We start from the raw sequence: 25,480 nt of genomic DNA on the forward strand, positions 1-25,480 counted from the left end.
ATTTAAATAACTAATAGCATGCAAGCCAATCACTTGATTTCTGAATTACATAGTTCCAGTACAGCCAACCATGCCTGTAATTTCTACCTCCCTCCTTCCAGTAACCCTTCTCTTTGACTGTGTCTTTGATCTCTCCCTGCAGCCCCCCCCCCCCCCCCATACGAAAAAAAAATCCTTCTTTTCCTGTGTGGTGTTCACATCGTGCCCTCGAGACATAGAATTTTACAGCTCAGAAACGGGCCATTCGGCCCAACAGGTCTATGCCAGTGTTTATGCTTCACAGGAGCCCACTCTATTTACTTCATCTCACCCTGTCGACATAGAATCATACAGCACAGGAGGCCATTCAGCCCATCGTGCCTGTGCCGGCCCTTTGAAAGAGCTATCCATTATCCTTCTATTCCATGTTCGGGTGAATGTTAAAGATGCCATTGCACCAAGTGAAGAAGAGCCAGGGAGTTTGCCAGGAGTCCTAGGCAACATTCCTCTCTCAGCCAACACCCCATCCCCCAAAACAGATTCATTGGTGGTTCATCCCATTGCAGTCTGTGGGACATTGGCTGGCGGGTTGCCTACATAAAAACAGTCCCTACGTTTCAAAGAGTAATTAACTGTGTGAAGCGTTTTGGGACATTCTGATGTAACGAAGCATTATAAATGCAAGGCTTTTCAGACATTAAAATAAGAAACATTTTTAAAACTTAAAAAGATGTGATCTTACTTCCAATTAGGACTAGCAAAGCGTCAGTCCTGTCAAAAGGCACCTCTGCAGCAGCCAGGGAGTAGGTGCCGCATCACGTGCTGCTCCGTGTGAAATTTATGAATGGAGGGAGGATTGGCGGGTCGTCGGTGGCGCACTATCCCTGCGTCACGGGTGCCATGAGCCGCTCGGCTGTGCGCCGGAAGTGCTGGCATGTCAGTGATGGCGGACTACAACGGCAGTGCCGAGCTCTGCTCCATCTCAGTGGTGTCCTGCCTGCTGCTGGCCTGCGGCTACGTGGGGAGTCTGTACGTGTGGAGGAGCCAGTTGCCCAGGTAACGCCGACGTTAAATGCGCCGTTACCGTCGCCATAGCAACCATCTGGGTGGGCGGGCGCTGTCTGGAGGAATCTGTTGCTAGGGCAACGCCGGGGTCTCCCCACTGCAATGCTGTCTGGAGTAACATCTGTGCTAGCTCGGATGGGATGGGAAGGAGAGAGGGATAAAATTAGTCTCCGTTTGTGAAGTAATCATACGAGTAACACCAATGCAAAAGTTGTAAAGTGAGTCCACTTCTCTCCTTATGAGGATTTTGCCGGAAAAAGTGTGACTTTTTTTTTAATATAAAAAGCAAACTGTGAATGATAGAAATCTGGAATAACAGAAATCTATGCAAGTACACAGCAGGTCTGCCAGCATCTGAAAGCCCAATAAAGAGTCTCAACCTGAAATGTTAATCTATTTTTTTTCCCTTTTTTTTTTCCAGACGTTATTTGTCCTGTTTTATTACACTTTCTGTTATTTTGTCTGTGTTTCACTCTTTTTGGAAACAAACTCATTGTGTTGTAAAAAGCTTTGGAGTCTGCATGTGGACTTGCAAACCATGACAGGTTACTAGGAGTTAGATTGATTGCAGGGTCTATCTATTAGAATGTCAAGACACGGTTCATTTTCAAAGGGTGGGGCAGAGGGTATGCTACTCCCAACAATCATAAATTACAAACCTAATTAATACAAAGGAGAGCGCAAAGACGTGTAGAGGTAAAGTTAGCTTGTGCAGAAATCAATTATCCAAATAGCACGGATGCAGATTTGCAAAGTGAGTTCCACCCTCTTCTTGTAAGGGTTTTGCAAAAAAAAACTTGTGACTTGTGTGTCGATGTTTTTGACTTTTATAATTTAATTTTTGTTATTTCTATTTCAAAAGATTTTGCAATCTGCTTCCAACCGGCAAACCTGCCAGTTTAATCGGCGTTTGGTTTATCACAGATCTGCCTGAGATATAGAGGAATGTTCCATTTTCAGAGTAGGATATGGAAGCTGATTTTTTTTTAAAGATTCAAATTATAGAAATTTTACAGTACAGAAGGAGGCCATTCGGCCCATCGTGTCTGTGCCGGCCGAAAAAGAGCTATCCAGCCTAATCCCACTTTCCACCTCTTGGTCTGTAGTCTTGTAGGTTACGGCACTTCAGTCCTGCCACATCCAGTCGTGAATGGTGGTGGACAATTAAACAACTAATGGGAGGAGGAGGCTCTGCAAACATCCCCATTCTCAATGATGGCGGAGTCCAGCACGTGAGTGCAAAAGACAAGGCTGAAGCGTTTGCAACCATCTTCAGCCAGAAGTGCCGAGTGGATAATCCATCTCAGCCTCCTCCCGATATCCCCACCATCACAGAAGCCAGTCTTCGGCCAATTCGATTCACTCCACGTGATATCAAGAAACGGCTGAGTGCACTGGATACAGCAAAGGCTATGGGCCCCGACAACATCCCAGCTGTAGTGCTGAAGACTTGTGCTCCAGAACTAGCTGCGCCTCTAGCCAAGCTGTTCCAGTACAGCTACAACACTGGCATCCACCCGACAATGTGGAAAATTGCCCAGGTATGTCCTGTCCACAAAAAGCAGGACAAATCCAATCCGGCCAATTACCGCCCCATCAGTCTACTCTCAATCATCAGCAAAGTGATGGAAGGTGTCGTCGACAGTGCTATCAAGCGGCACTTACTCACCAATAACCTGCTCACCGATGCTCAGTTTGGGTTCCGCCAGGACCACTCGGCTCCAGACCTCATTACAGCCTTGGTCCAAACATGGACAAAAGAGCTGAATTCCAGAGGTGAGGTGAGAGTGACTGCCCTTGACATCAAGGCAGCATTTGATCGAGTGTGGCACCAAGGAGCCCTAGTAAAATTGAAGTCAATGGGAATCAGGGGGAAAACTCTCCAGTGGCTGGAGTCATACCTGGCACAAAGGAAGATGGTAGTGGTTGTTGGAGGCCAGTCATCTCAGCCCCAGGGCATTGCTGCAGGAGTTCCTCAGGGCAGTGTCCTTGGCCCAACCATCTTCAGCTGCTTCATCAATGACCTTCCCTCCATCATAAGGTCAGAAATGGGGATGTTCGCTGATGACTGCACAGTGTTCAGTTCCATTCGCAACCCCTCAGATAATGAAGCAGTCCGAGCCTGCATGCAGCAAGACCTGGACAACATCCAGGCTTGGGCTCATAAGTGGCAAGTAACATTCGTGCCAGATAAGTGCCAGGCAATGACCATCTCCAACAAGAGAGAGTCTAACCACCTCCCCTTGACATTCAACGGCATTACCATCGCCGAATCCCCCACCATCAACATCCTGGGGGTCACCATTGACCAGAAACTTAACTGGACCAGCCATATAAATACTGTGGCTACGAGAGCAGGTCAGAGGCTGGGTATTCTGCGGCGAGTGACTCACCTCCTGACTCCCCAAAGCCTTTCCACTATCTACAAGGCACAAGTCAGGAGTGTGATGGAATACTCTCCACTTGCCTGGATGAGTGCAGCTCCAACAACACTCAAGAAGCTCGACACCATCCACGATAAAGCAGCCCGCTTGATTGGCACCCCATCCACCACCCTAAACATTCACTCCCTTCACCACCGGCGCACTGTGGCTGCAGTGTGCACCATCCACAGGATGCACTGCAGCAACTCGCCAAGGCTTCTTCGACAGCACCTCCCAAACCCGCGACCTCTACCACCTAGAAGGACAAGGGCAGCAGGCGCATGGGAACAACACCACCTGCACGTTCCCCTCCAAGTCGCACACCATCCCGACTTGGAAATATATCGCCGTTCCTTCATTGTCGCTGGGTCAAAATCCTGGAACTCCCTTCCTAACAGCACTGTGGGAGAACCTTCACCACACGGACTGCAGCGGTTCAAGAAGGCGGCTCACCACCACCTTCTCTAGGGCAATTAGGGATGGGCAATAAATGCCGGCCTTGCCAGCGACGCCCACATCCCGTGAACGAATTTTTTAAAAAAATATCCAAGTACTTTTTGAATGCAGTAAGGGTTTCTGCCTCTACCACCCTTTCAGGCAGTGAGTTTCAGACCCCCCACCACCCTCTGGGTGAAAAAATTTCACCTCAACACCCCTCTAATCTGTCTACGAATTACTTTAAATCTATGCCCCCTGGTTATTGACCTCTCTGCTAAGGGAAATAGGTCCTTCCTATCCACTCTATCGAGGACCCTCATAATTTTATACACCTCATCTGCAAACTTCTTAATCCTGCACCCTACATTTAAGTCTAAATCATTGATATATACCACAAAAAGCAAGGGACCTAGTACTGAGCCCCGTGGAACCCCACTGGAAACTGCCTTCCAGTCACAAAAACACCCGCCGACCATTACTCTTTGCTTCCTGCCTCTGACCCAATTTTGGATCCAACTTGCCACTTTCCCTTGGATCCCATGGGCTTTTACTTTACTGACCAGTCTGCCATGTGGGACCTTGTCAAAAGCCTTGCTAAAATCCATGTAGACTACAGCAAACTCGCTACCCTCAACGACTCTCATGATTTTATATCATGTTCTTCAGTGTCAAGAAATCCACATAGATCATGTCCATTAACTACTACCATGTACTGTATAGTTGGTTCGTTTTGCAAACCGATTGGAAGCCACCTAAAGCAGTTTCCTGCCAAATTTTTCTATCAGCAGAGAACAAGATAAAACTTGTCAGCGACTGCAAGAGTCTCCAATTGGTTTAGTGGGACTTGATGCCAACTACAGAATGTGATTCTTAAGGATGGCCATCGTCTGCTGTTTGCAGAATTCATATACTTCAATGAAATTCAACCTTTTTTAAATTCGTTCATGGGATGTGGGCGTCGCTGGCGAGGCCGGCATTTATTGCCCATCTCTAATTGCCTTTGAGAAGGTGGTGGTGAGCCGCCTTCTTGAACCGCTGCAGTCCGTGTGGTGACGGTTCTCCCACAGTGCTGTTAGGAAGGGAGTTCCAGGATTTTGACCCAGCGACGATGAAGGAACAGCGATATATTTCCAAGTCAGGATGGTGTGTGACTTGGAGGGGAACGTGCAGATGGTGTTGTTCCCATGTGCCTGCTGCTATTGTCCTTCTGGGTGGTAGAGATCACTGGTTTGGGAGGTGCTGTCGAAGAAGCCTTGGCGAATTGCTAAAGTGCATCCTGTGGATGGTACACACTGCAGCCACTGCGCCGGTGGTGAAGGGAGTGAATGTTTAGGGTGGTGGATGGGGAGCCAATCAAGCGGGCTGCTTTGTCCTGGATGGTGTCGAGCTTCTTGAGTGTTATTGGAGCTGCACTCATCCAGGCAAGTGGAGAGTATTCCATCACACTCCTGACTTGTGCCTTGTAGATGGTGGAAAGGCTTTGGGGTGTCAGGAGGTGAGTCACTCGCCGCAGAATACCCAGCCTCTGACCTGCTCTTGTAGCCACAGTATTAATATGGCTGGTCCAGTTAAGTTTCTGGTCAATGGTGACCCCTAGGATGTTGATTGTGGGGGATTCGGCGATGGTAATGCCGTTGAATGTCAAGGGGAGGTGATTGGACTCTCTCTTGTTGGAGATGTCATTGCCTGGCACTTGTCTGGCGCGAATGTTACTTGCCACTTATCAGCCCAAGCCTGGATGTTGTCCAGGTCTTGCTGCATGCGGGCTCGGACTGCTTCATTATTGCGAATGGAACTGAACACTGATAACAACCTGCAGTGCTTTTCAAAGGAGCTCTTCAACCATTGATTATTCTCCAACAGAAAAAGGCTGCTCACAGTTAACACCATGGTTCACGTTGGGGAGGGCAAGCACTTTACAGTTAAAGAGCTTCATCCGATATGAACATCCCTCTTTAAATTCATTCCTGACTTCCAATTTGCGATGTTTTTACAGTTTGGTCAGCTTTAAGATATGTTTGCATTGGTTTATAGATTTAATGTATCTGATTCAAAAGATACACTTCTGGAAAAAAAGGATTAAGAATTTCTAACCTAAGATATATAATATAGCTGCTAGAACTTAATATTTTAGAATTCATTTCCTGTTATACTTTTAGATAAAGCAATGTGTTAAAAGCTCTGTCTACTAAGATCTGAATATTTTCAAATAATTTAACTATTTTATGTACTCATTTTTAAAAAATTGTTATTAATCTGATAATATCAGTTATATGAGACTTGATGTATGCATTTGTGTTTTGAAGCCTTGCTTCTCTCAGTGTGTGCTGTCCATGTCTGTGTGATCACTAAGACCATTTCATATATTGGTATCAATACACTAAAAAATTGTACTTAAACCAGCATATTTTGTGTTCTGCCGTTTTGTGCACAGTTAGATCCCACAACAACCTATGACATGAATGACCCTTTTTGTTGATGTTGGTTGAGGGAGGAATGTTGGCCAGGACAGTTTAAAATTTTTAACACAGTTTAAAATTTTAATTGAAATTGATCTCCCTGATTCCATTGTCTTGGAATTCCTAGTCGTCCAGTGTTGGATAGACATTCCAAGCTTAGTTCTTGTGTGGGATATTGTGTAGATCAGGTTAATATTCATCTGAAGTTGGTCGTTACTTCAAAACAACATTTAAAGTGTCTTCTCGTGCCCTTCCATCCATGTTAAATTTGGGCTGCTACGACCAGCAATTAATTCCACGAGTTGCATGCAGGTATTGCAGTATTCCGCTTGTCATTTTATAGTCCTATTTTGCACAGTGTTAGTTGATTCTGCAAAGATGAAGCTTTCACAATATGGTCTAGGTGATTCTCTGTAGGTCCCTGTGTCTATGGGCCTTCATTCACAACCCTTTCAGTTGTAGCACGTTGCCAGAGCTGGGATTCCAATACTGATTTCCTCTCTTCATCTTGCTGCCCGGTGAGCGAGACAAACAGAATGCTAATAGGGAGGTGGAACAATCCCAGCATTCATCGAGCAGATTAATGCCATACTTTCAATAGAACTGTAAGTGCTGTCATTCTTTTTTTCGTCCCGTTCCTGGGACGAAGGCTCCAACCTCCACGTGGCATATTTGAAATTAGGAATTTTCCATGTGGAAGTCAACAGAATCAGACCCACATCAAATTACTTTGTTGTGCAGTGTCTTGGAGTGGCCCACGATTTAAAACATTAGTGAGTATCACTGGTGCATTTCATGTATTTCCAAACTCTCTGTCCTAAGGAATTATGAGGCATTAGATAAGAAATTGCGTATGTGGTTGCAGAAATTGAGACTCCGCACTGCACACACAGAGATAAGTGTTTATAAACTGGATAGAAAACTAGAGCCTGGTCTTCAGTTACTTCACAGAGCTCCACACAACACCCACACCCTAGATCAGCTCTCTTGTAAATGGATACAAGAGTGTTCTCAATTGATAGACACCACCTGAATACAATTAACCCTAATTGATCACATGGATAACAGTAAGAACTGCCAACAAGCAGCATGAAATCCATTTCAAAGCAGTGATCTATTCAAGGGGAGTTAGGTGGATGCCTTGAGGATTAATTGTTTATTAACAATTTTATCCTCTCCTGAAGGCTTTTGATACCTTGCTGGGGTACAGTTCCATGAGTGCTGGCTGCCCTCCAACACCCTCACCCATGGGCGCAATTGATTGCGAATTGATCATAGCTGAGCAGAGTCCTCATCTAACGTTCACAGATATGCACTTGACACAGCAGAAGTAATCGGATAGTGATCAGGAGTTGGAGTCTTGGCTGTTTTTTTTTCCCTCTTTCACCAGTCTAGGTGCAGTGGATGAGATTAGCTATTTCAGCACTGACAAGGGCTCAGACTGGTAGGTGTCAGTCTGCATGGAGTGGCAATATGCCGAGCAATGACTTCACCCACTCCTCTTAAATCTTGCAATGGTTTGATTTTTAAAAAATATATGTTTGACATTCTTTTGTGCTCGTCCTGTTTGTATCTCTCCAATCGAGTTTCCGCCCCTGTCACAGCACTAAAACAGCCATAATCAAAGTCACAAATGACGTCCTCCATGAATGTGGTGCATTATCCCTCTTCGACCTCTCTCCAGCCTTAGACACGGTCGGCCACACCATCCTCCTCCAACACCTCTATTGTCCAGCTCAGTGGGACCTCTTCACTTGGTTCCACTCTTACCGTATCCAATCATAACCCGAACATCTCCAGCAATGGCTTCTCTTCCTGCCACTGCACCATTAGCTCTGGAGCCCCCCCTGCCCCCACCCCAAGAATCTATTGTCAGACCCCTCCTCTTCCTCATGCTGCCCCTGGACAACATAATCCACAGACATGGGGTCAATTTTCCACATGTACGCTGACAACACCCAGCTCTACCTCCCGTCCACCTCTCTCGGCCCCTCCGCTGCCTCTGTGTTGTCAGCCTGCTTGTCCGACATCCAGTCTTGAATGAGCCGCAGTTTCCTTCAGTTAATTCTGGGCAGTGATTTATTCCTTCCTCTAATTTGGCATGCAAGGAAGGATTTTTAAAGGAATATCTCCAAAAACCAGCACACTCGTGATGGACCTCCAGAGAAAGAGAGGGTGAGAGACTGACTGACTGGCGAGTTACAGGCACCTGTGCGCCCATTTCAGTGCAGCACGTCTTTGCTACCTGCACTACGGGGCCCTCCACACAGCTCCGCAGTATAAAAGAATGACTTTTTTTTTTGTTGTTGTGTATGACAGGGATCACCCCACTGTGATCAAACGTCGGTTCACCAGCGTCCTGATTGTCTCGGCACTTTCTCCGTTATGGCTGTGGATGTGGCGGCAACACACGGGTTTCAAGGTACGTCACCACGCTCGTCAACCTCTGTGGGTCCGTGCTGCACCAACAGGCTACTGTGAGTGATTGGGATTCTGCCTGATTGATCCTAGTGGACCAAATCTTATCGAGATCTCTGCGCCCCACCAACTCTGGCCTCTTGCGCATCCCCCGATTTCCATCGCTCCGCCATTGGCGGCCGTGCCTTCAGCTGCCTGGGCCCTAAGCTCCTCTCTAAACCTCTCCGCCTCTCTCTCTCCTTCTTTAAGACCTCCCTCTTTGACCAAGCTTTTGGTCACCTGTCCTAATATCTCCGTATGTGGCTCAATGTCAGATTTTGTTTGATTTACGCTGCTGTGAACCTTTTACCATGTTAAAGGCGCTATATAAATGCAAGTTGTTATTTTTGTTATTGTTATCCAATTGATCTCTCCATCCTGCCTGACTGGAATGCCAAATGTCTGTTTAACACTTAAAGATACGATTAACATTCCAGTGTTGCGGGTTCACTTAGTGTGTTGGTACCAATAAGCTCGTGGAGAAATTGCACTTGACCCAATACTCTCTTAATGTTGTGCATTATCTCAGATTTGTACTTTACTCAGTTCAAAATGCTGTCTCCAGACACAACCCACAACGGACAGTTGTACGGCTGTGTGCTTTTCACAGATCAAGCGAGCACCTTTTGCACGCCCACCATAATGGTGTATTGGAATTCTAGTGACGGCAGAGCCCTGTTACCATTGAAGTGCAGAGCTGATGGACCCGTGCCCCGGCACCGTGTTTCAATATCCCCCGAGAATGGCCCTCGAGCAGGGAGTTAGTTGGGACGGAGATGGCCTTGGACACGGAGTTAGTGAGTAACGCAGCGTTTGTTGAAGCCGCAGTGCTTTAAGAACGTAAGAAATAGGAGCAGGAGTAGGCCATGTGGCCTCTCAAGCCTGCTCCACCGTGCAATCAGATCATGGCTGATCTTCGACCTCAATTTCACTTTCCTGCCCCATCCCCATATCCCTTGATTCCCCTAGAGTCCAAAAATCTATCAATCTCAGAGCTGAATGTACTCAACGACTGAGCATCCTCAGCCCCCCTGGGGAAGAGAATTCCAAAGATTCATGACCCTCTGAGTGAAGAAATCTTTCCTCAGCCCGGTCCTAAATTTTTATACACGCTGGGCGAGATCGGCGTGCCTGACTTCTTGCGTGTTTTGATTAGACAGGTCCGTCGCTGCTGATGCTGATGGGGGTCCAATTGGAGGGGATCTTTGCTGCTGCCTGCCTTCCTCTCTTGCTGACCATGGTGAGTGCACCGGCGGAGTGAGTAAAGTCTGAACGGCTCAGGTCGGCAGGGTTCTCAGTGAAACCTGGGACTAAAACATTCCTTTTGAAGAACTAGTGTTACGCAGAGAAGTTTAAAACTTTTATATAGAACCTTGTTTAGACCACACTTGGAGTTACTGTGCACAGTTCAGGTCTCCATCTTACAAGAAAGGATATAGAAGCACTGGAGAAGGTGCAAAAAAGATTCACAGATGTGAGAGGTTATACCTCTCAGGAAAGATTGAACAGACTGGGGCTCTTTTCTCTAGAAAAGAGAAGGCTGAGGTTGAGCTGATAGAGGTCTTTTAAAATTATGGAGCGGTTTGATAGGGTAGACGTGGAGAAGATGTTTCCACTTGTGGGGGAGACCAAAACTAGGGGCCATAAATATAAGATAGTCACTAATAAATCCAATAAGAAATTCAGGAGAAACCTCTTTACCCAGAGAGTGGTGAGAATGTGGAACTCGCTCCCACGAGGAGTAGATGAGGTGAATAGCATTAATGCATGTAAGGGGAAGCTAGATAAACACATGAGGGAGAAAGGAACAGAAGGATTGATGGGGTTAGATGACGAGGAGTGGGAGGAGGTTCGTGTGGAGCATAAACACCAGCATAGACCTGTTGGGCCAAATGGCCTGATTCTGTGCTGTAAATTCTATGTTTAAAAAAATAAAGTACTCTCTGGCTTTGCTGTATGTGATCTAAACTTTTATTTTTCTTGCCCTACCAATTTTCTGCATCAAGTTAAGATCTTTAGAAATTATTTATATTCCCCCCCCCACAACCTCTAAGTTTATTTTTCCTGGTTCTTTAAATCTATGGATATCATTCAGTTCTCTGGAGAAGCTGCTCCTAGAGTGGTCTGGTAGGCTTGAGGTGAATCCTTTTTGAAGGAAGTATGACTCCTCCATCTCACAGCTTCCACCACCCCCCCCCCCACAAACGAGGGGGCTGACCGGGGTGGGGGGGGGGGATGCGATTTTTATTTCCATCCGTGGAGCACACCACCCCCCAGCCTCCGGTATAACAAGTTCTACTAGACATTAGCTTCTTCAGCCCCCTTGCTGTATACAATCAGTCAGCCTCCAGGGCACGTCAGCATTGGCCAGGTGGGATAGGTCCCAGCTGGGATTCCCCTGTGGTCGAACAGCCTGCAACACTTACTGTCAGGGTTCACTTTGGACACGCGCAAATTATTGTACTGTGTGCAGAGTGGTTCTACATCAGAAACTCACCGGTTTAATCCCTTGTTGGCTGATCACGGCCTGGGACAATGGTAGGAGCACCACAGTTGGCCTCCGCGCCCGCTCCTCCCAGGGCCGGGGAAGGGAGAGAAATCAGCCAGGATTCGCGCTCCTCCTTGTCATCCAGTTACCCATCTTGCAAAGTGCGTCTTTGGATGTTGGGTAAGGACAGAATCAGACTCGACTGTGATGCTCCCCCGCCACGTCTCCTTAATAGCCTGCCAACGCCAACTATCGAGGCTCACTGCAGTGAGGTACCAGAGGACTGTCGGCCCATGGAACCGTACCCCAGGAGGACTGGATGCCTTCAGAGGATGAGGAGGAATGTTTGCTGGGACTGAACAGTTTAATTGACTGGAAGGACCTGCTAGTCCTCATAAGCCAGTCCTTGTGATCATTAAACCCCACCTTCTCAGTACATCCCGCAACCCCCTTTTCTTTCCAGAAATATATCAAAGAGTTTCTTGAACCCAATCCGCACTGTCTGCTTCAGTGGTATTCCATGTTTAATCCAGTCCATCGTAACATTGTTGTGTGGTGAAAACGTTGAGGGTATCAATGCTTTCCCAAGCCGCAGTGGGACCCATCGTGTAGAAATACACGGGTGGGATTGCCAGCCTTTTACAGGGGAGGCCAAGGTATAATTTCCCAGCGTTAAAAAAAAAAAAAAAAAAAACAATTCAACTTCTTCGCCCCATTGCGCCCGGAGAGGTTTGCTGCAACCCTTCAAACTACTAATTTTTTTTCTCTGTGTCTGGCAGGTGCTGTTCTTCGGGCCTCTGATTCAGCTGGTCATGGACTATCCGTGGGATTTCATCGATGGGGTGAAGGTGTTTCTAGGTGAGTCTGTGTCTTTGGCGACTGGCTAGGATTTAATAACTGTGAATCTGGTTTGAAGTTCCACACTTGCACAATAACTAGTGTTCTGTAGGTTTCCTTCTTTGAATAGTGCCATGAAATGGTGAATGCCCACCTGAACCACAAGAAGAGGCAGACGGGGTCTCGGTTTATGGTTTCATCCAAAGGACGGCACCTCCGACAATGCAGCACTCTTTCTTCCCCCACCCCGTACTGTACTAGTTGCTATAGTCCTGGTGTGGGGCTCCAATACAGATCTTTTTGACAACTCAAAAGCATTGACTGAAACCCAAGAGTAAATTACCTTTTCATTTCTCTGCTGAGGACCAGTGGACAGGACACAGAAGAGGCGGGAAGAGAAATATAGACTCGTAAATAAAGGGAACTGGTTGATTTATTGGTTAGACACTGGCCTGTCACCAAAAGGACCTGGGATCAAATCCAGCTCAGACGGGATTGGGTGAAAGTCCCCTCTGTCTGCTGGTGAGCTGCTTAACATTCCTCCCTCAACAAACCCCAGCAGAAACTAAATTAACTACTCGTTCATCTTAACTGTCGTGTTGTGGAATCTCGCGGTTCGCAAAATGGCTGCTCTTCGGCATACACAAGTGGGGTTGCCAACTCTGACTGGACGTATTCCTGGAGGTTTCATCACATGACCTGCCATCTCCCACCGTCCCACCCCCACATTCTCACCATTGGTCGCCCGACACGCCCGTCCCCACGGCCACCCGCCTTCCCACGGCCAATTGGGAAGCAAACAGACTCTTTGTTACCCAATTGGCTGAATCTTGACTGTCAGTCAAACAGCCTATTTATTCATCTCCAATATTTTTATAACTAACCAACAAAAGTATTCAAACAATTTTTAAAAAAAAAAACACATCATTAATGCCCCTATGATTTTGCACCTGGGTTTTGCTCGCAGCAGTGTCCAGGCGATCGATCTTTAATTCCTGGAGACTCCAGGACAATCCTGGAGGGTTGGCAACCCTAAATGGACTGCACTTCGATGTATTTCACTGTACATGAGGTGCTTTAGACACTCATAATGGATGTGATAAAGAACTATATAAACAAAGGTCTTTCATTCACCTACCTGCTGCTTCCCGGTTTACCTCCTCTCCTTCTGCTTCTTCGTCTTCTTCGTCTTCTTCTTCTTCTTCTACTAATGTTGTCCTGGACTGTAGGCCTCGACTCTTCAGGCTGCTTGTTCAATTTAAAAAATGAAAGTGTAGAATTAGCCTGGGTTGGCTGCCCCTTCTATCCCAGAGCGAGGAGTTGCCGTGGTTACGCTCATTCACTTGCGCAGGATCCCAGGTGAGGAAGACCATTTGGCCCAGCTTAGCTCATCCATCCAGAAAGTACCTGCAGCCGTTCCCTAAATGGTAACGGGTAGAGGAACGTGACAGTCCTCTTTCAGAGAGCCGGCACAGCCATGACGAGCCGAATGGCCTCCTTCTGTGCTGTTAAAATTCTGAGATTTCAGGGTTTTCCCTCCACTCCCCCAACAGGAGTCCATTCAACTTGTTAATCGTTCTGTGGGTAAAGAACTTCCTCAGTCCAAAATTTGCCTTTTGCTAGTGTCGCCCTGTCTCCGCTTCTCCTACTGTCACTCGAGGTACCATTCCAGATTTACCTTTTCTGCATCTTTAACAATCTTACACCTATCATCTAAAACAGATGACCTGGTCATTATCACATTGCTGTTTGTGGGACCTTGCTGTGCGCAAATTGGGCTGCTGCATTTCCTACATTACAACAGTGGCTACACTTCAAAAGTATTTCATTGGTTGTAAAGCGCTTTGGGACGTCCTGAGGTCATGAAGGGCGCTGTATAAATGCAAGTTCCTTCTTTCTTGCGTGCCTCGGGGTGGTATCCTCTCCATCCCCTTCTTTCAAGGGTGAAAAGCCGAAGTTTCTTCCTAGTCCTAGCCCGGCCCCCTCACACTCGGGATCAATCTCGTGGCTGTTCTCTGCACCTCCTCCAGGAGCACGAATGTCTCCCTTGTGTCAGTAACTCAAACTGGGCGACGGCAGTCAAGGTGTGGCTGTACGCTTTAAGCAGGACACCCTTCCAAGTTGTACCGTCCTTGTGTAGTGGCTCGTGGGCCTTTTCCCATTGAGTGAACGGTCAACTGGACAAATCTGAAAGGGGGAATGTGCTCGTCTGTCCCGGGTAATTTAACATATTTCTCCTGTACGAGGAGACCGTGTGAGATAAATCTCTAGTAATCCTGCTGTCGTCTCTTTCTCAGACCCGCAGTTTTGGGTGCAGTGCCTGGCGGACATGCGTTGGATGCGGAATCAGGTGGTGGCTCCGCTGACGGAAGAGCTGGTGTTTCGGGCGTGTATGCTGCCCATGCTGGTACCCTGCACTGGCCTTAGCCGTGCCATTGTAACCTGCCCGCTTTTCTTTGGAGTTGGTGAGTGGGTTTGACTGGGTGAGTGCGGTGTTGCATTTGGGGTTAGGGGGGAGGGGTTGTGTAAATGCACTTGTCCAAGCTTAAAGATTTCTGAAGTATTGTTCTCGCTAATTATAGGGACAGGAGCAGGCCATTCAGCCCCTCGAACCTGTTCCGCCAATCAATTAGACCATGGCTGATCTGTATCTTAACTCCATCTACCTGCGATGTGGCTTCCTGACCCACATCGCTTAAAGCTCAAGTCTAGAGGCGGTACGGTTTGCTCTTCCCCCAGTCTCAGTGTTGTGTATGGCGAGAGGGAAAGAAACATTGATTGAGACTCCCCTTACCCTCCATAGCTTTCATTGTCTTCAGCCCACTCTGGTGATAGTGATGCACCCCGGAATGCCTCATTTACTGCAATGGGGGCCACAACTTCAGGCCAGCCTCAGAAAATGCGCCACTGGCTGCGTACGCTGCTTCCAGTGTGGCCCTAAGTCTCTGCCTTCATTGCAGTAAATTGAGCTGATCTTGGGTACAGTCCCTTAAGGTGTACCTTAGAAACCAAAGTGGCTGGTCTCTGCTCAGGCAAGATATGGCATTTTTTTTTTTAGTCATTCTATATTTTCTTTGAATAATCACTGGGAGAGTACTTTGAACGGAAAGTATTTTAGATTTCTTATAGATATACTTTCCCCTCCCAATATCCGCCATCTTTGTTCTCTCTCCCTTGCCTCTGCCAATGCTTCTCTGACCTTGGCTACCAGGCAACTGTATCAGAACAGCCCTTGGTCACTCCTTCATATTAGGTCATAATTTGGCCTCCACTTTATACCTCCCCAGGCTCTGGCAGCTCAGTAGGTTCTGTTACGCAGCAGGTTGTTGGCGCGTGGAATGCTTTGCCACAGGGAATAGTTGAGGCAGAGACCGTTGCATCTTTTAAGGGAGAAAAGTGAATAAATATTTGAAACGGAGGAAGAGGGAAGAGAGCAGAACAGCGGGATTGGAATTGCTGTAGCAAAGAGTAGCACAGACAAGAAGGACTGAATGGCTGCCTTCTGTGCTGTAAACATCTATGGTTCTATTACCTGGACCTTGCTATAAGACTGCATTGCTGTTTAATTTTCCACATCACTTCTCTAGATAGGGAAATTTTTGGTTATTTAGAATCCCACAACAACTTGCTTTTATACGGCGCCTTTAACGTGGTAAAATGTCCCAAGGCGCTTCACAGGATCGCAATCAGACAAAAATGGACAGAGCCAAAGAAGAAGAAGATATTAGGATGGGTGACTGAAAGCTTAGTCAAAGAGGCAAGTTTTAAGGAGCTTCTTAAAGGAGGAGAGAGAGAGGTGGAGAGGTTGAGGGAGGGAATTCCAGAGCTTAGGGCCCAGGCAGCTGAAGGCACGGCCGCCAATGGTGTAACGAAGGCCGTGGGGGATGCGCACGAGGCCAGAGTTGGAGGAACGCAGAATTCTCGGAGGATTGTAGGACTGGAGAAGGTAACAGAGATAGGAAGAGATTTTAACACACGGATGGGAATTTTAAAATAGAGGCGTTAGTGGACCAGGAGCCAATGTCGGTCAGCGAGCACGGGGGTGATGGGTGAACGGGACTTGATGCGGGTTAGAATGAAATGGAAAGAGTGGTCCTCTTTCTTCCCCCTCACCCCCCTCACCGCCCCCCCCCCCCAAACACACAATAATAGCTCAGTCAATTAAGGCACTGAACAGCTGAGCCATATGGACCAGAAAAATCCCAAGTTCGATCACCTGTCTGAGTTTGCTGATCTCAATTGGCCTCGATGCCTTCGGACTGGGGAGGAGAAAACCAGCCAGGGTTCGTGCTCCTGATCGCGCCCCAGTGGCGTCTGCTGGGAAGAACACTCGTGCGAACAGGGGCTTGTTGTAATGCCCGCCTTCCACCCCACCCCGTGATTGAATAGTCCGCCTGCATTTGCTAAACGCGTGAAGAATAGCCACTTGGGCAAAGGACCTAGCGGGTGCCTGCGGAATCCGTAGCCCAGCAAGATTCACCATCGCCGGGAGAAGAGAACATTTCTTGACTTTCTTTTCTGTCTCCCAGCTCATTTTCACCACGTGATCGAGCTGCTGAAGTTCAGACAAGGAACGGTCGCGGGGATCTTCGTCTCTGCAGGTACGAAGCACGTGGCACGGCAAGTGGGGGGTGGGGGACTTGAATTTGTATCAAAAATTGGATGAGGGGTGGGGCTGTGACTATGACCTGAGGTTTGCTGACTGATAAATTCACGGGAAACCTCACTGGATGAAATCACGCAGTACATGAAGTTACGTTGGGTTATTTTGTTTAACAGGTGTCAGCCCGTTGTTTTAGATGGATTAACAGTAAATTGGGGGGAAAGGAGTTTCACGTGAACACATTAATTTCACCCCAATTAATAACTAACATCTTCACACCTCGGGAAACTAATAATTTGGGAAAAAAATTGGCTTTAATTTTAAATGGCGGACTTTTGATGTCTGATTATAAATTTCCATTTAAAGATTACAATGTGTATAGAAGCATGTTTGGCTCCCTTCCCTATGCCATTGACTTGCCAGTTACTGCCACCCTGCTGCTGGGAGGTGCCAAGCCACAGCCTGGCACCTGTTTATAGGCAAGAGAATGGCTTTTTGGCGGGCTGGGAGCAGGATACCGGCCTGCAGACGGTGCTTGGCCTGGAGAAGGAGGGCCAGGTGAAAACCGAGGCCCCACACCCCCACCTGCGAAAGAAATAATCATCACCACCTGACGGCCAGTGCATTTACCCACTCAGCCAGAGTGGGACTGAGGCACACAGAGCAGGAAGTTCCTGGGTCTGAGCCCCAGTCTCTGCAAAGTTAGCTGGAGTCAACAGTGTTCTGTAGGGCTGCTGCACCTGTGCCACCAAAAGCCCAGTATAAGTCAGGAGAGGAGGGAAGAACATTGGATCACAAAAGGGTTCGTTTGGCAATGAGAATTCCCTCCATAATCACTTATCTTTGTGATCTCTTCAGACCAGGTTTGATGCTTGATAGATTTGCAATGTGGATAAAGCAGTTACAATAGGATAAAGCCTTAACTTTTTTTTTTATACGTGGGTTAATCCAAGTGTTTTCATTTCTCTTCCTTCCCAGTTTTCCAGTTTTCCTACACTGCAGTGTTTGGAGCGTACACGGCATTTATTTTCATCAGGACAGGTCAGTGTGTGCTTACTGTCGCACATTTCGCATATCACCGCTCCAACCAAATCCCACACACTCCTCCGCCTTCCTGCCTCCTCAATGTGTTTGAACCGAAACTCATCGCACTGTCTCCTACTCAAGCTCATTCCTTCCCAGGATCTCAGAACTGTGAAGCTTCTCACCTCCCTCAGTTTCCTCCTTCCTGCAGTCTTCAGGCTCGGCATTTCCTAGGGGCCTATTTTCCACCAGTACTTTTATTTCTCCATAGGATTAATGCATGTGGTTAAATAAAATTGAACAGAAGGGTTCAGGACGAGCAGCGTCTTGCGTTCTTACGGAAGTGGCACTGGACGAGAAAGCTACCCTCTAATCACTGCTTCCCAATTTTATTTTGTCTTTCTACCATCCTGTATGTCAGCCTTCGATAAAAAGAAAGAACTTGCATTTATATGGCGCCTTTCACGACCTCAACATCCCAAAGCACTTTACAGTCAATGAAGTACTTTTGAAGTGTGGTCACTGTTGTAATGTAGGAAATGCGGCAGCCAATTTGTGCACAGCAAGATCCCACAAACAGCAATATGAATATGACCAGGTAATCTGTTTGTAAGAACATAAGAAATAGGAGCAGGAGTAGGCCAATAGGCCCCTCGAGCCTGCTCCGCCATTCAATAAGATCATGGCTGATCTGATCCTAACCTCAAATCTAAAGAACACAAGAAGTAGGAGCAGGACCCGGCCACTCAGCCCCTGGGCCCGCTCCCCCACCCACAGGGCCTTGACCGATCCGAACTCAGCTTCATGTCCAATTTCCTGCCCGCTCCCCGTAACCCCTAATTCCCTTTACTTCTAGGAAACTGTCTATTTCTGTTTTAAATTTATTTAATGATGTAGCTTCCACAGCTTCCTGGGGCAGCAAATTCCACAGACCTACTACCCTCTGAGTGAAGAAGTTTCTCCTCATCTCAGTTTTGAAAGAGCAGCCCCTTATTCTAAGATTATGCCCCCTAGTTCTAGTTTCACCCATCCTTGGGAACATCCTTACCGCATCCACCCGATCAAGCCCCTTCACAATCTTATATGTTTCAATAAGATCGTCTCTCATTCTTCTGAACTCCAATGAGTGGAGTCCCAATCTACTCAACCTCTCCTCATATGTCCGCCCCCTCATCCCCGGGATTAACCGAGTGAACCTTCTTTGTACTGCCTCGAGAGTAAGTATGTCTTTTCTTAAGTATGGAGACCAAAACTGTCTGCAGTATTCCAGGTGCGGTCTCACCAATACCTTATATAACTGCAGCAATACTTCCCTGTTTTTATATTCTATCCCACTAGCAATAAAAGCCAACATTCCGTTGGCCTTCTTGATCACCTGCTGCACCTGCATACTAACTTTTTGATTTTCTTGCACTAGGACCCCCAGATCCCTTTGTACTGCAGTACTTTCCAGTTTCTCGCCATTAAGATAATAACTTGCTCTCTGATTTTTCCTGCCAAAGTGCATAACCTCACATTTTCCAATATTGTATTGCATCTGCCAAATCTCCGCCCACTCACCCAGCCTGTCTATATCCCCTTGTAGGTTTTTTATGTCCTCCTCACTCTCTACTTTCCCTCCCATCTTTGTATCATCTGCAAACTTTGATATGTTACACTCGGTCCCCTCCTCCAAATCATTAATATAGATTGTAAAGAGTTGGGGACCCAGCACCGACCCCTGCGGAACACCACTGGCTCCTGGTTGCCAGTCCGAGAATGAACCATTTATCCCAACTCTCTGCCTCCTGTTAGATAACCAATCCTCCACCCATGCCAGAATATTACCCCCAATCCAAGTGATTCTTTATCTTGAGCAATAATCTTTTATGTGGCACCTTGTCGAATGCCTTCTGGAAGTCTGAATACACTACGTCCACTGGTTCCCCTTTATCCACCCTGTACGTTATGTCCTCAAAGAACTCAAGCAAATTTGTCAGACATGACTTCCCCTTCATAAAGCCATGCTGACTTTGTCCTATTACATTATGTTTGTGATGTTGGTTGAGGGATAAATATTGGCTCAGGACACCGGGAGAGCTCCCCTTGCTCTTCGAAAAGTGCCATCCACCTGAACAGGCAGACAGGTCCTCGGTTTAATGTGTTATCTGATAGGCGGCACCTCCAACAGAGCTGCGCTCCCTCAGTACTGCAGTGGAGCGTCTGCCTGGATTATGTGCTCAAGTCTCGGGAGTGGGCCTTGAACCCACGACCTTTCACCTCGGCCCTTTTAAGTACTTTTTTTATTCATGTTGCTTTGCACAGTTTCAGACTTCACGTGTCGACGGATATTTTGCACAGTTATTGTCGGGCTGAAAATAAATCAGGAAATAAAAGCAGAAGAATGCGCAGCGGGTTAATCATTTCCCTTCATTTACCCTCTCATCTCTTAAACCATTCCAATTCTTTCTCCAGCTCACTTTCCTTCTCTGGTCACTCACATACGCACATCGTGTTCAGACTTTTTCAGAAGCCTCTCAAAAAAAAAAGCAGCCACCATGGGGTTGGGGTGGGCTCATAAAGTTGAATCTTGAAGTATTCTGACACGTTCTTAATTTTCTAGGTCACCTCATTGGACCAGTGCTGTGCCATTCATTTTGTAACTACATGGGATTCCCGGCGATTGGAGCAGCCCTCGACCACCCTCAGAAACTCACCATTTTCTTCTTCTATCTACTGGGAGTCGTCCTCTTCTTCCTGCTGCTGTTTCCCATGACTGACCCCGTGTTTTACGGGAATCTTGCCATTTGCCACTTGACGAGGCCGGACTCCAGCACTTCGGTCTGCACCTGACGCCAGGGCCCCCTCAGACTCGGCCAGTTAATCCTCTCCATTCAGGGAACTCGCGACCTGGGAACCGACGGGTGGATTGGGAAATGTCTCAGGAATTGGGAATCTCGTTCGCGACTCTTGGGGATGGCACGGAAAAAAAAAAAAAAAAATCCCATTCAGGATCGGTACTTGAAACTTACAGATTTCTTTTGGAATTCCCTTTTGAGGGTTGTAAGAAGGGAGGACAGAAAAAAAAAACGCCATTTCAAACACTGAACCCCCCCCCCGCTCCCTCAAACTTCAGGCTTTCGACCAGCGCAGTGTGTTTGCTGTTGTTGCTTAATCATGTTTATTTAATCATAGAATCGTAGAAAGTTACGGCACTGGAGAAGGCCGTTCGGCCCATTGTGTCCGTGCTGGCCGAAAAAGAGCTATCCAGCTTAATCCCACTTTCCAGCATTTCTCAGCCATTTCTTGTCCTCCCATTGACAAAAACCCACTGTGATACTTGATTTGCTGCATGCTTCCCGCCCACCTGTGCCCCTATAACACTACAAGTCCGTGACCCGATTCCTCAGGATTCTTTCTTTTAACGCCCTCCCCTCCCCCCAATCCCTGCACTCCCCCTAAAATATATATATATATAACGTGGAGAGTTCCAGTATTCTGAAGTCTGGGACTGTTTCCTTGATAATAAATTTTCAGCCTGGATTCTGACTAATGGGTTGCATTGTACAATGGTAGGCCTGTTTTGGCCCCGTGCGGAGGCTGTGAGTGCGGACGTAGCCGTCTCTCCTAGGGGAGAGGATGCCGGTCACCTGGGCTGCTCTTTTCTCCTCTCGGCTAGGAGGTGCTTCGCTTTACAGTGGGAATCCTGAAGAAAATAATCAAAAAGAAACCCACCCCCCCCCCGCCCGCCAGCAAACTATTTCTGGGATGCGCTTTTATGAACATACAAAATTGATGGGCAGGAAAAGACCAACTGGTCCATCAAGCCTGCCTCACGCTGGTGATGGCCAGAGCATCGCAACTAAACAAGTGCATGGGCTGGTTTTCGGCCTCAGCAAGTCTGAAGATGGTGGGTCGAAAGGCAAATTAAAGGGGGCTTTGTACGCTTCTTAACTTATGTCCTGAACAGTGTAGCGAGTATTACTACAGTTTGATAAGCTTATTGGCTGACTTGTTCGTTTGGAATGATAGATCTTTAGCACGTGGGCTTGATGCCTTCAGGTCTTGAAACTTCACCTCAGTTGCTGGTTTTGTTTTTTTTTTTAGTCGGCACTGTCATTGTACGTATGTGTGTATGCATGGGGAGGGGGTGGATTTGTCTGCGTTACAGCGTTACAGTTTACTTGTTAAACCCTTCATCGATTCAGTCACAAAGGCAGCTCGGCAAGGTCACAAAAATATGGATGAGGAAGGCCATCCTAACTCCGGGGGTGGGGTGGGGGAAGAGAACCTACAACCTCCTATCCCCCCACCGTCACAGTATTCAGCTTTTTCTTAAATAATTGCAGGGTTTATGTGCATATAAAAGGACTCACTGCCTTCTTCATCCCTCCCCCCACAAAAGTTAAATTACCCACCAACTCTTTCAAGTGGTGGGACTGTCCCAGTTACTTGCACCATTTTCCAATTCGGGTTCATTTTTGTGCCACTGATTGTCCCATTGGAATTTATTTGGTGGGACAGGCACTTTGGGAAGCTGTTCCCAGCTCGCCCTCCCTCACTTGTCAGTTTAGGATCTTTCCCATCACTGAGGGAGCAGCGACGCCAAATGGGCCCTTCCAAACCGCCAACGGTGCGAATCAGTATAGGCGCAGAAAGTGCCCAGGAGAGGGTGAGACACCAGGCTTCGCAGGCAGGCCAAAGTTTGGACCCCTCTGATTTAAAGTAAGTGTAGGTTGCAGCATTGCTTTCTTCTGTGGCGTTTCGTTCTCCTTTCGAACTCAGCAGAGCTGAACCTCAAGTGTAGCGCGCCCCATACTGCTGCACCAGCTCACGCCAAGTAACTCAGCGCGGGGCAGGAACGGACCTTGATCTGTGCAGTTCAGCGCCGCACCACGCCACACCACACGGGTAGGGGGCAGGGGGCAGGGGGAGCGTTTCATCCGGTGAACCAAGGCTGATCTCTGGAACTTAAAGGGGACAAGTGAAGGTCACCTCATCCTCCCGCGGAAAATTGTACAAGGGGAACGGAGCTTTACGTGTTTGTTTCTGTCTGCAGCCCAAGACACTAAGTGCAGTGTAAACATTCCCTGTTGTACATTCACATTAAAAACTAGAGGGTAGTGCAATCAAATAACTTGGGCCTGCAATCTTTTAACTTGGGAGAATATAGCGGATTCACTGACCACTGCTAATCCTACTGGGTGGAACGTTTCCCCCCCCCCAACCCGCGCCTCCTTGATTTAGAAGTTCCTCTCCATCCCCTTTCTCGAATGCTTGGGGCATTTCTCAAGCACCGTTTTACTGTTGCACTTGTCGCCTTTGAATACAAAAAGTTCCAGAATCACGGCTGACTGGATAAAATGCTCCGTGTGGTGTGGTACAGAGGCAAGCGAACGAGGGTCCTTCTCGGGTCTGTGTCCAGTTTCCCCCAGGGAAAGACTGCGCAGCTCTATAATCTGTGTCTCTTTCTCCCCCCCCCCCCCCCCCCCCCCAACCCCGGCAGCAATATATCCAAGGTTTAGTGACTAGAATCATGTCGGTGCTTAATCTGTCACCAGTGAGTTAACGTTTAGTCGACGGTGACCTTTCCTTGACCTCACTACTGAAAAGAAAAAATTCTATAACTTTTGCCGATGGCATTGCTGCTCCTCCTATCCAGCAGTAAATATTTTTTCTAATGTAAAACTACAGAAATGTTTGTAAATCAAGCAATATATTTTCTAAAAGTAACTATTTTCCTGACGAGAGATTGTATTATAAGAAACCAAGATAGGTTTTAAAGAGTTTTACTTGAAATGCAAAAAGGAGCTGACAATCTTGTACTGTATTATCTAGAATATAAATTTCTGATTTAAAAAAATAAAGAGACAGTATTCATCGAGTCAAGCCTCTGTCTTCCTATGAGAATAAATGGGCGTTTGTCTTTGTGTGGTTGTGTGCAGGTCTGTCTATGAGTTCCCATGGAGCTAAATACAATAATTTGTTCACACACACTTCCTCCTTGCTCAGTTTTCTCCCCTCCTCTTCTGAAGGCGCTGACTCTTGCTGGTGTATGGTTTCGTGGGCGCTGGTCACGTACGCCAAAGCAGCTGTTCTTTGTGTGAAACCAGACAGCTACATAGAGCCTACAGCACAGAAACAGGCCATTCGGCCTGTTCTACTATTCAATTCAATCATGGCACATCTGTACCTCAACTTCAATTACCTGCCTTTGCTCCATATCCCTTGATAACTTACCTGACAAAAATTTATCCATCTCAGTCTTGGAAATTTCAATTGACCCTCCCAATATCCACAGCCTTTTGGGGGAAGATAGTTCTCCTAACCTTTGTGTGAAAAAATGCTTCCTGATTTCATTCCGAAATGGCTTAGCTATAATTTTAAGATCATGCCCCCTTATTCTGGATTCCCAGGTTTTAAGAGTTTTATTTGAAATGCAAAAGGAAAAATCAGCATTGCACTGACAGTACCCCAATCCACTGGACAATCAGGGGAAGTGATTCCACACATTTAACATAACATAAGCTTTTCTAAAGAGTGAATAGTACATAGAATGTCAAATGTAACCCCAGGGGGAGACAGTGTACAAGAGCGTCTTTCCTTTGGGGGCTGGGTTCAAACAAGCCCTATCTTATGGAATGGAAGGTTTCTGTTGGCTGTGAGGGTCCCACGAGAAATGAGGTTGGGCAGCTTTAATCCAGATCCACTCTCTCCACTACTGGCGCACCGTGGCTGCGGTGTGTACTATCTACAGGATGCACTGAAGCAACCCTCCAAAGGCTTCTTCGACAGCATCTCTCAAACCCGTGATCCCAACCACCTAGAAGGACAAGGGCAGAGGCTGGATGGGAACACCATCACTTCCAAGTTCCCCTCAAAGTCACACACCGTCCTGATTTGAACGTTTATCGCTGTTCCTTCATCGTCGCTGGGTCAAAATCCTGGAACTCCCAACTTAACACAACTGTGGGAGCACCTTCACCACAGGGACTGCAGCAGTTCAAGAAGGTGGCCCACCATCATCTTCCCAAGGGCAACTAGGATGGGCAATAAATGCCGGCCTTGCTGACGACACCCACATCCCAAGAATGAATTTTTAAAAAAGCAATGAGTGCTCGATTTCAAAGCCGCTGACGGGAAAAGTGCTGAGCAGAAATCAGATGCTTCCTGCAGCAAAGGGATAATTGGAGCTCGAGCACCTTGATCTAGTGCTTTGTTACATCGCAGTACAGTCCACTCCTGATAATACGCAAAGTTGTTTTGGGGGCTAAAACATAATTTGAATTATCCAATAATTTGAATTAAGCAGCGAAAGTAACACATCAAAATGGGGACTTCGTGCTAAAAGGAAGTAGAATTATCTGATAATTTGAACAAAAGAACTTTGCATTAAGAGTATCTGGAACTCTTTTCCCCCAAAAAGCTGTTGAGGCTGGGATTCAATAAAAAATTTCAAAACTGAGATTGATAGATTTTTGTTGGGTAAGGGTATTAAGAGTTATGGAACCAAGACAGGTAGATGGAGTTAAGATACAGATTAGCCATGATCTAAATGAATGGCGGAACTGGCTCGAGGGGCTGAATGGTCTACTCCTGTTCCTAGTAGATGCCTGGCAATGGTTCCCTAATTGCCCTTGAGAAGGTGGTGGTGAGCCGCCTTCTTGAACCGCTGCAGTCCGTGTGGTGACGGTTCTCCCACAGTGCTGTTAGGAAGGGAGTTCCAGGA

General features: G+C 47.1%; 1 protein-coding gene across 2 annotated transcripts; it reads left to right on the forward strand.

Moving 5' to 3' along the window:
• The first annotated feature begins 870 nt into the window (after positions 1–870).
• Positions 871–23,619, forward strand: rce1a (Ras converting CAAX endopeptidase 1a). Of its 2 annotated transcripts, none has more exons than XM_067975597.1 (8): positions 871–1,035; positions 8,684–8,786; positions 9,978–10,061; positions 12,089–12,167; positions 14,444–14,611; positions 16,676–16,747; positions 17,728–17,790; positions 20,375–23,619. In XM_067975597.1, exons 1-8 carry the CDS (start codon positions 914–916, stop codon positions 20,602–20,604), a joined length of 921 nt encoding a protein of 306 aa, XP_067831698.1. In that variant the 5' UTR covers positions 871–913; the 3' UTR covers positions 20,605–23,619. The 2 variants fall into 2 exon arrangements, with proteins under 2 accessions (XP_067831698.1, XP_067831697.1); XM_067975596.1 differs by having other exon boundaries at positions 872–1,035; positions 9,982–10,061.
• Positions 23,620–25,480: the final 1,861 nt, after the last annotated feature.

This window comes from Heptranchias perlo, chromosome 43 (assembly GCF_035084215.1).
Source record: "Heptranchias perlo isolate sHepPer1 chromosome 43, sHepPer1.hap1, whole genome shotgun sequence".
NCBI lineage: Eukaryota > Metazoa > Chordata > Chondrichthyes > Hexanchiformes > Hexanchidae > Heptranchias > Heptranchias perlo.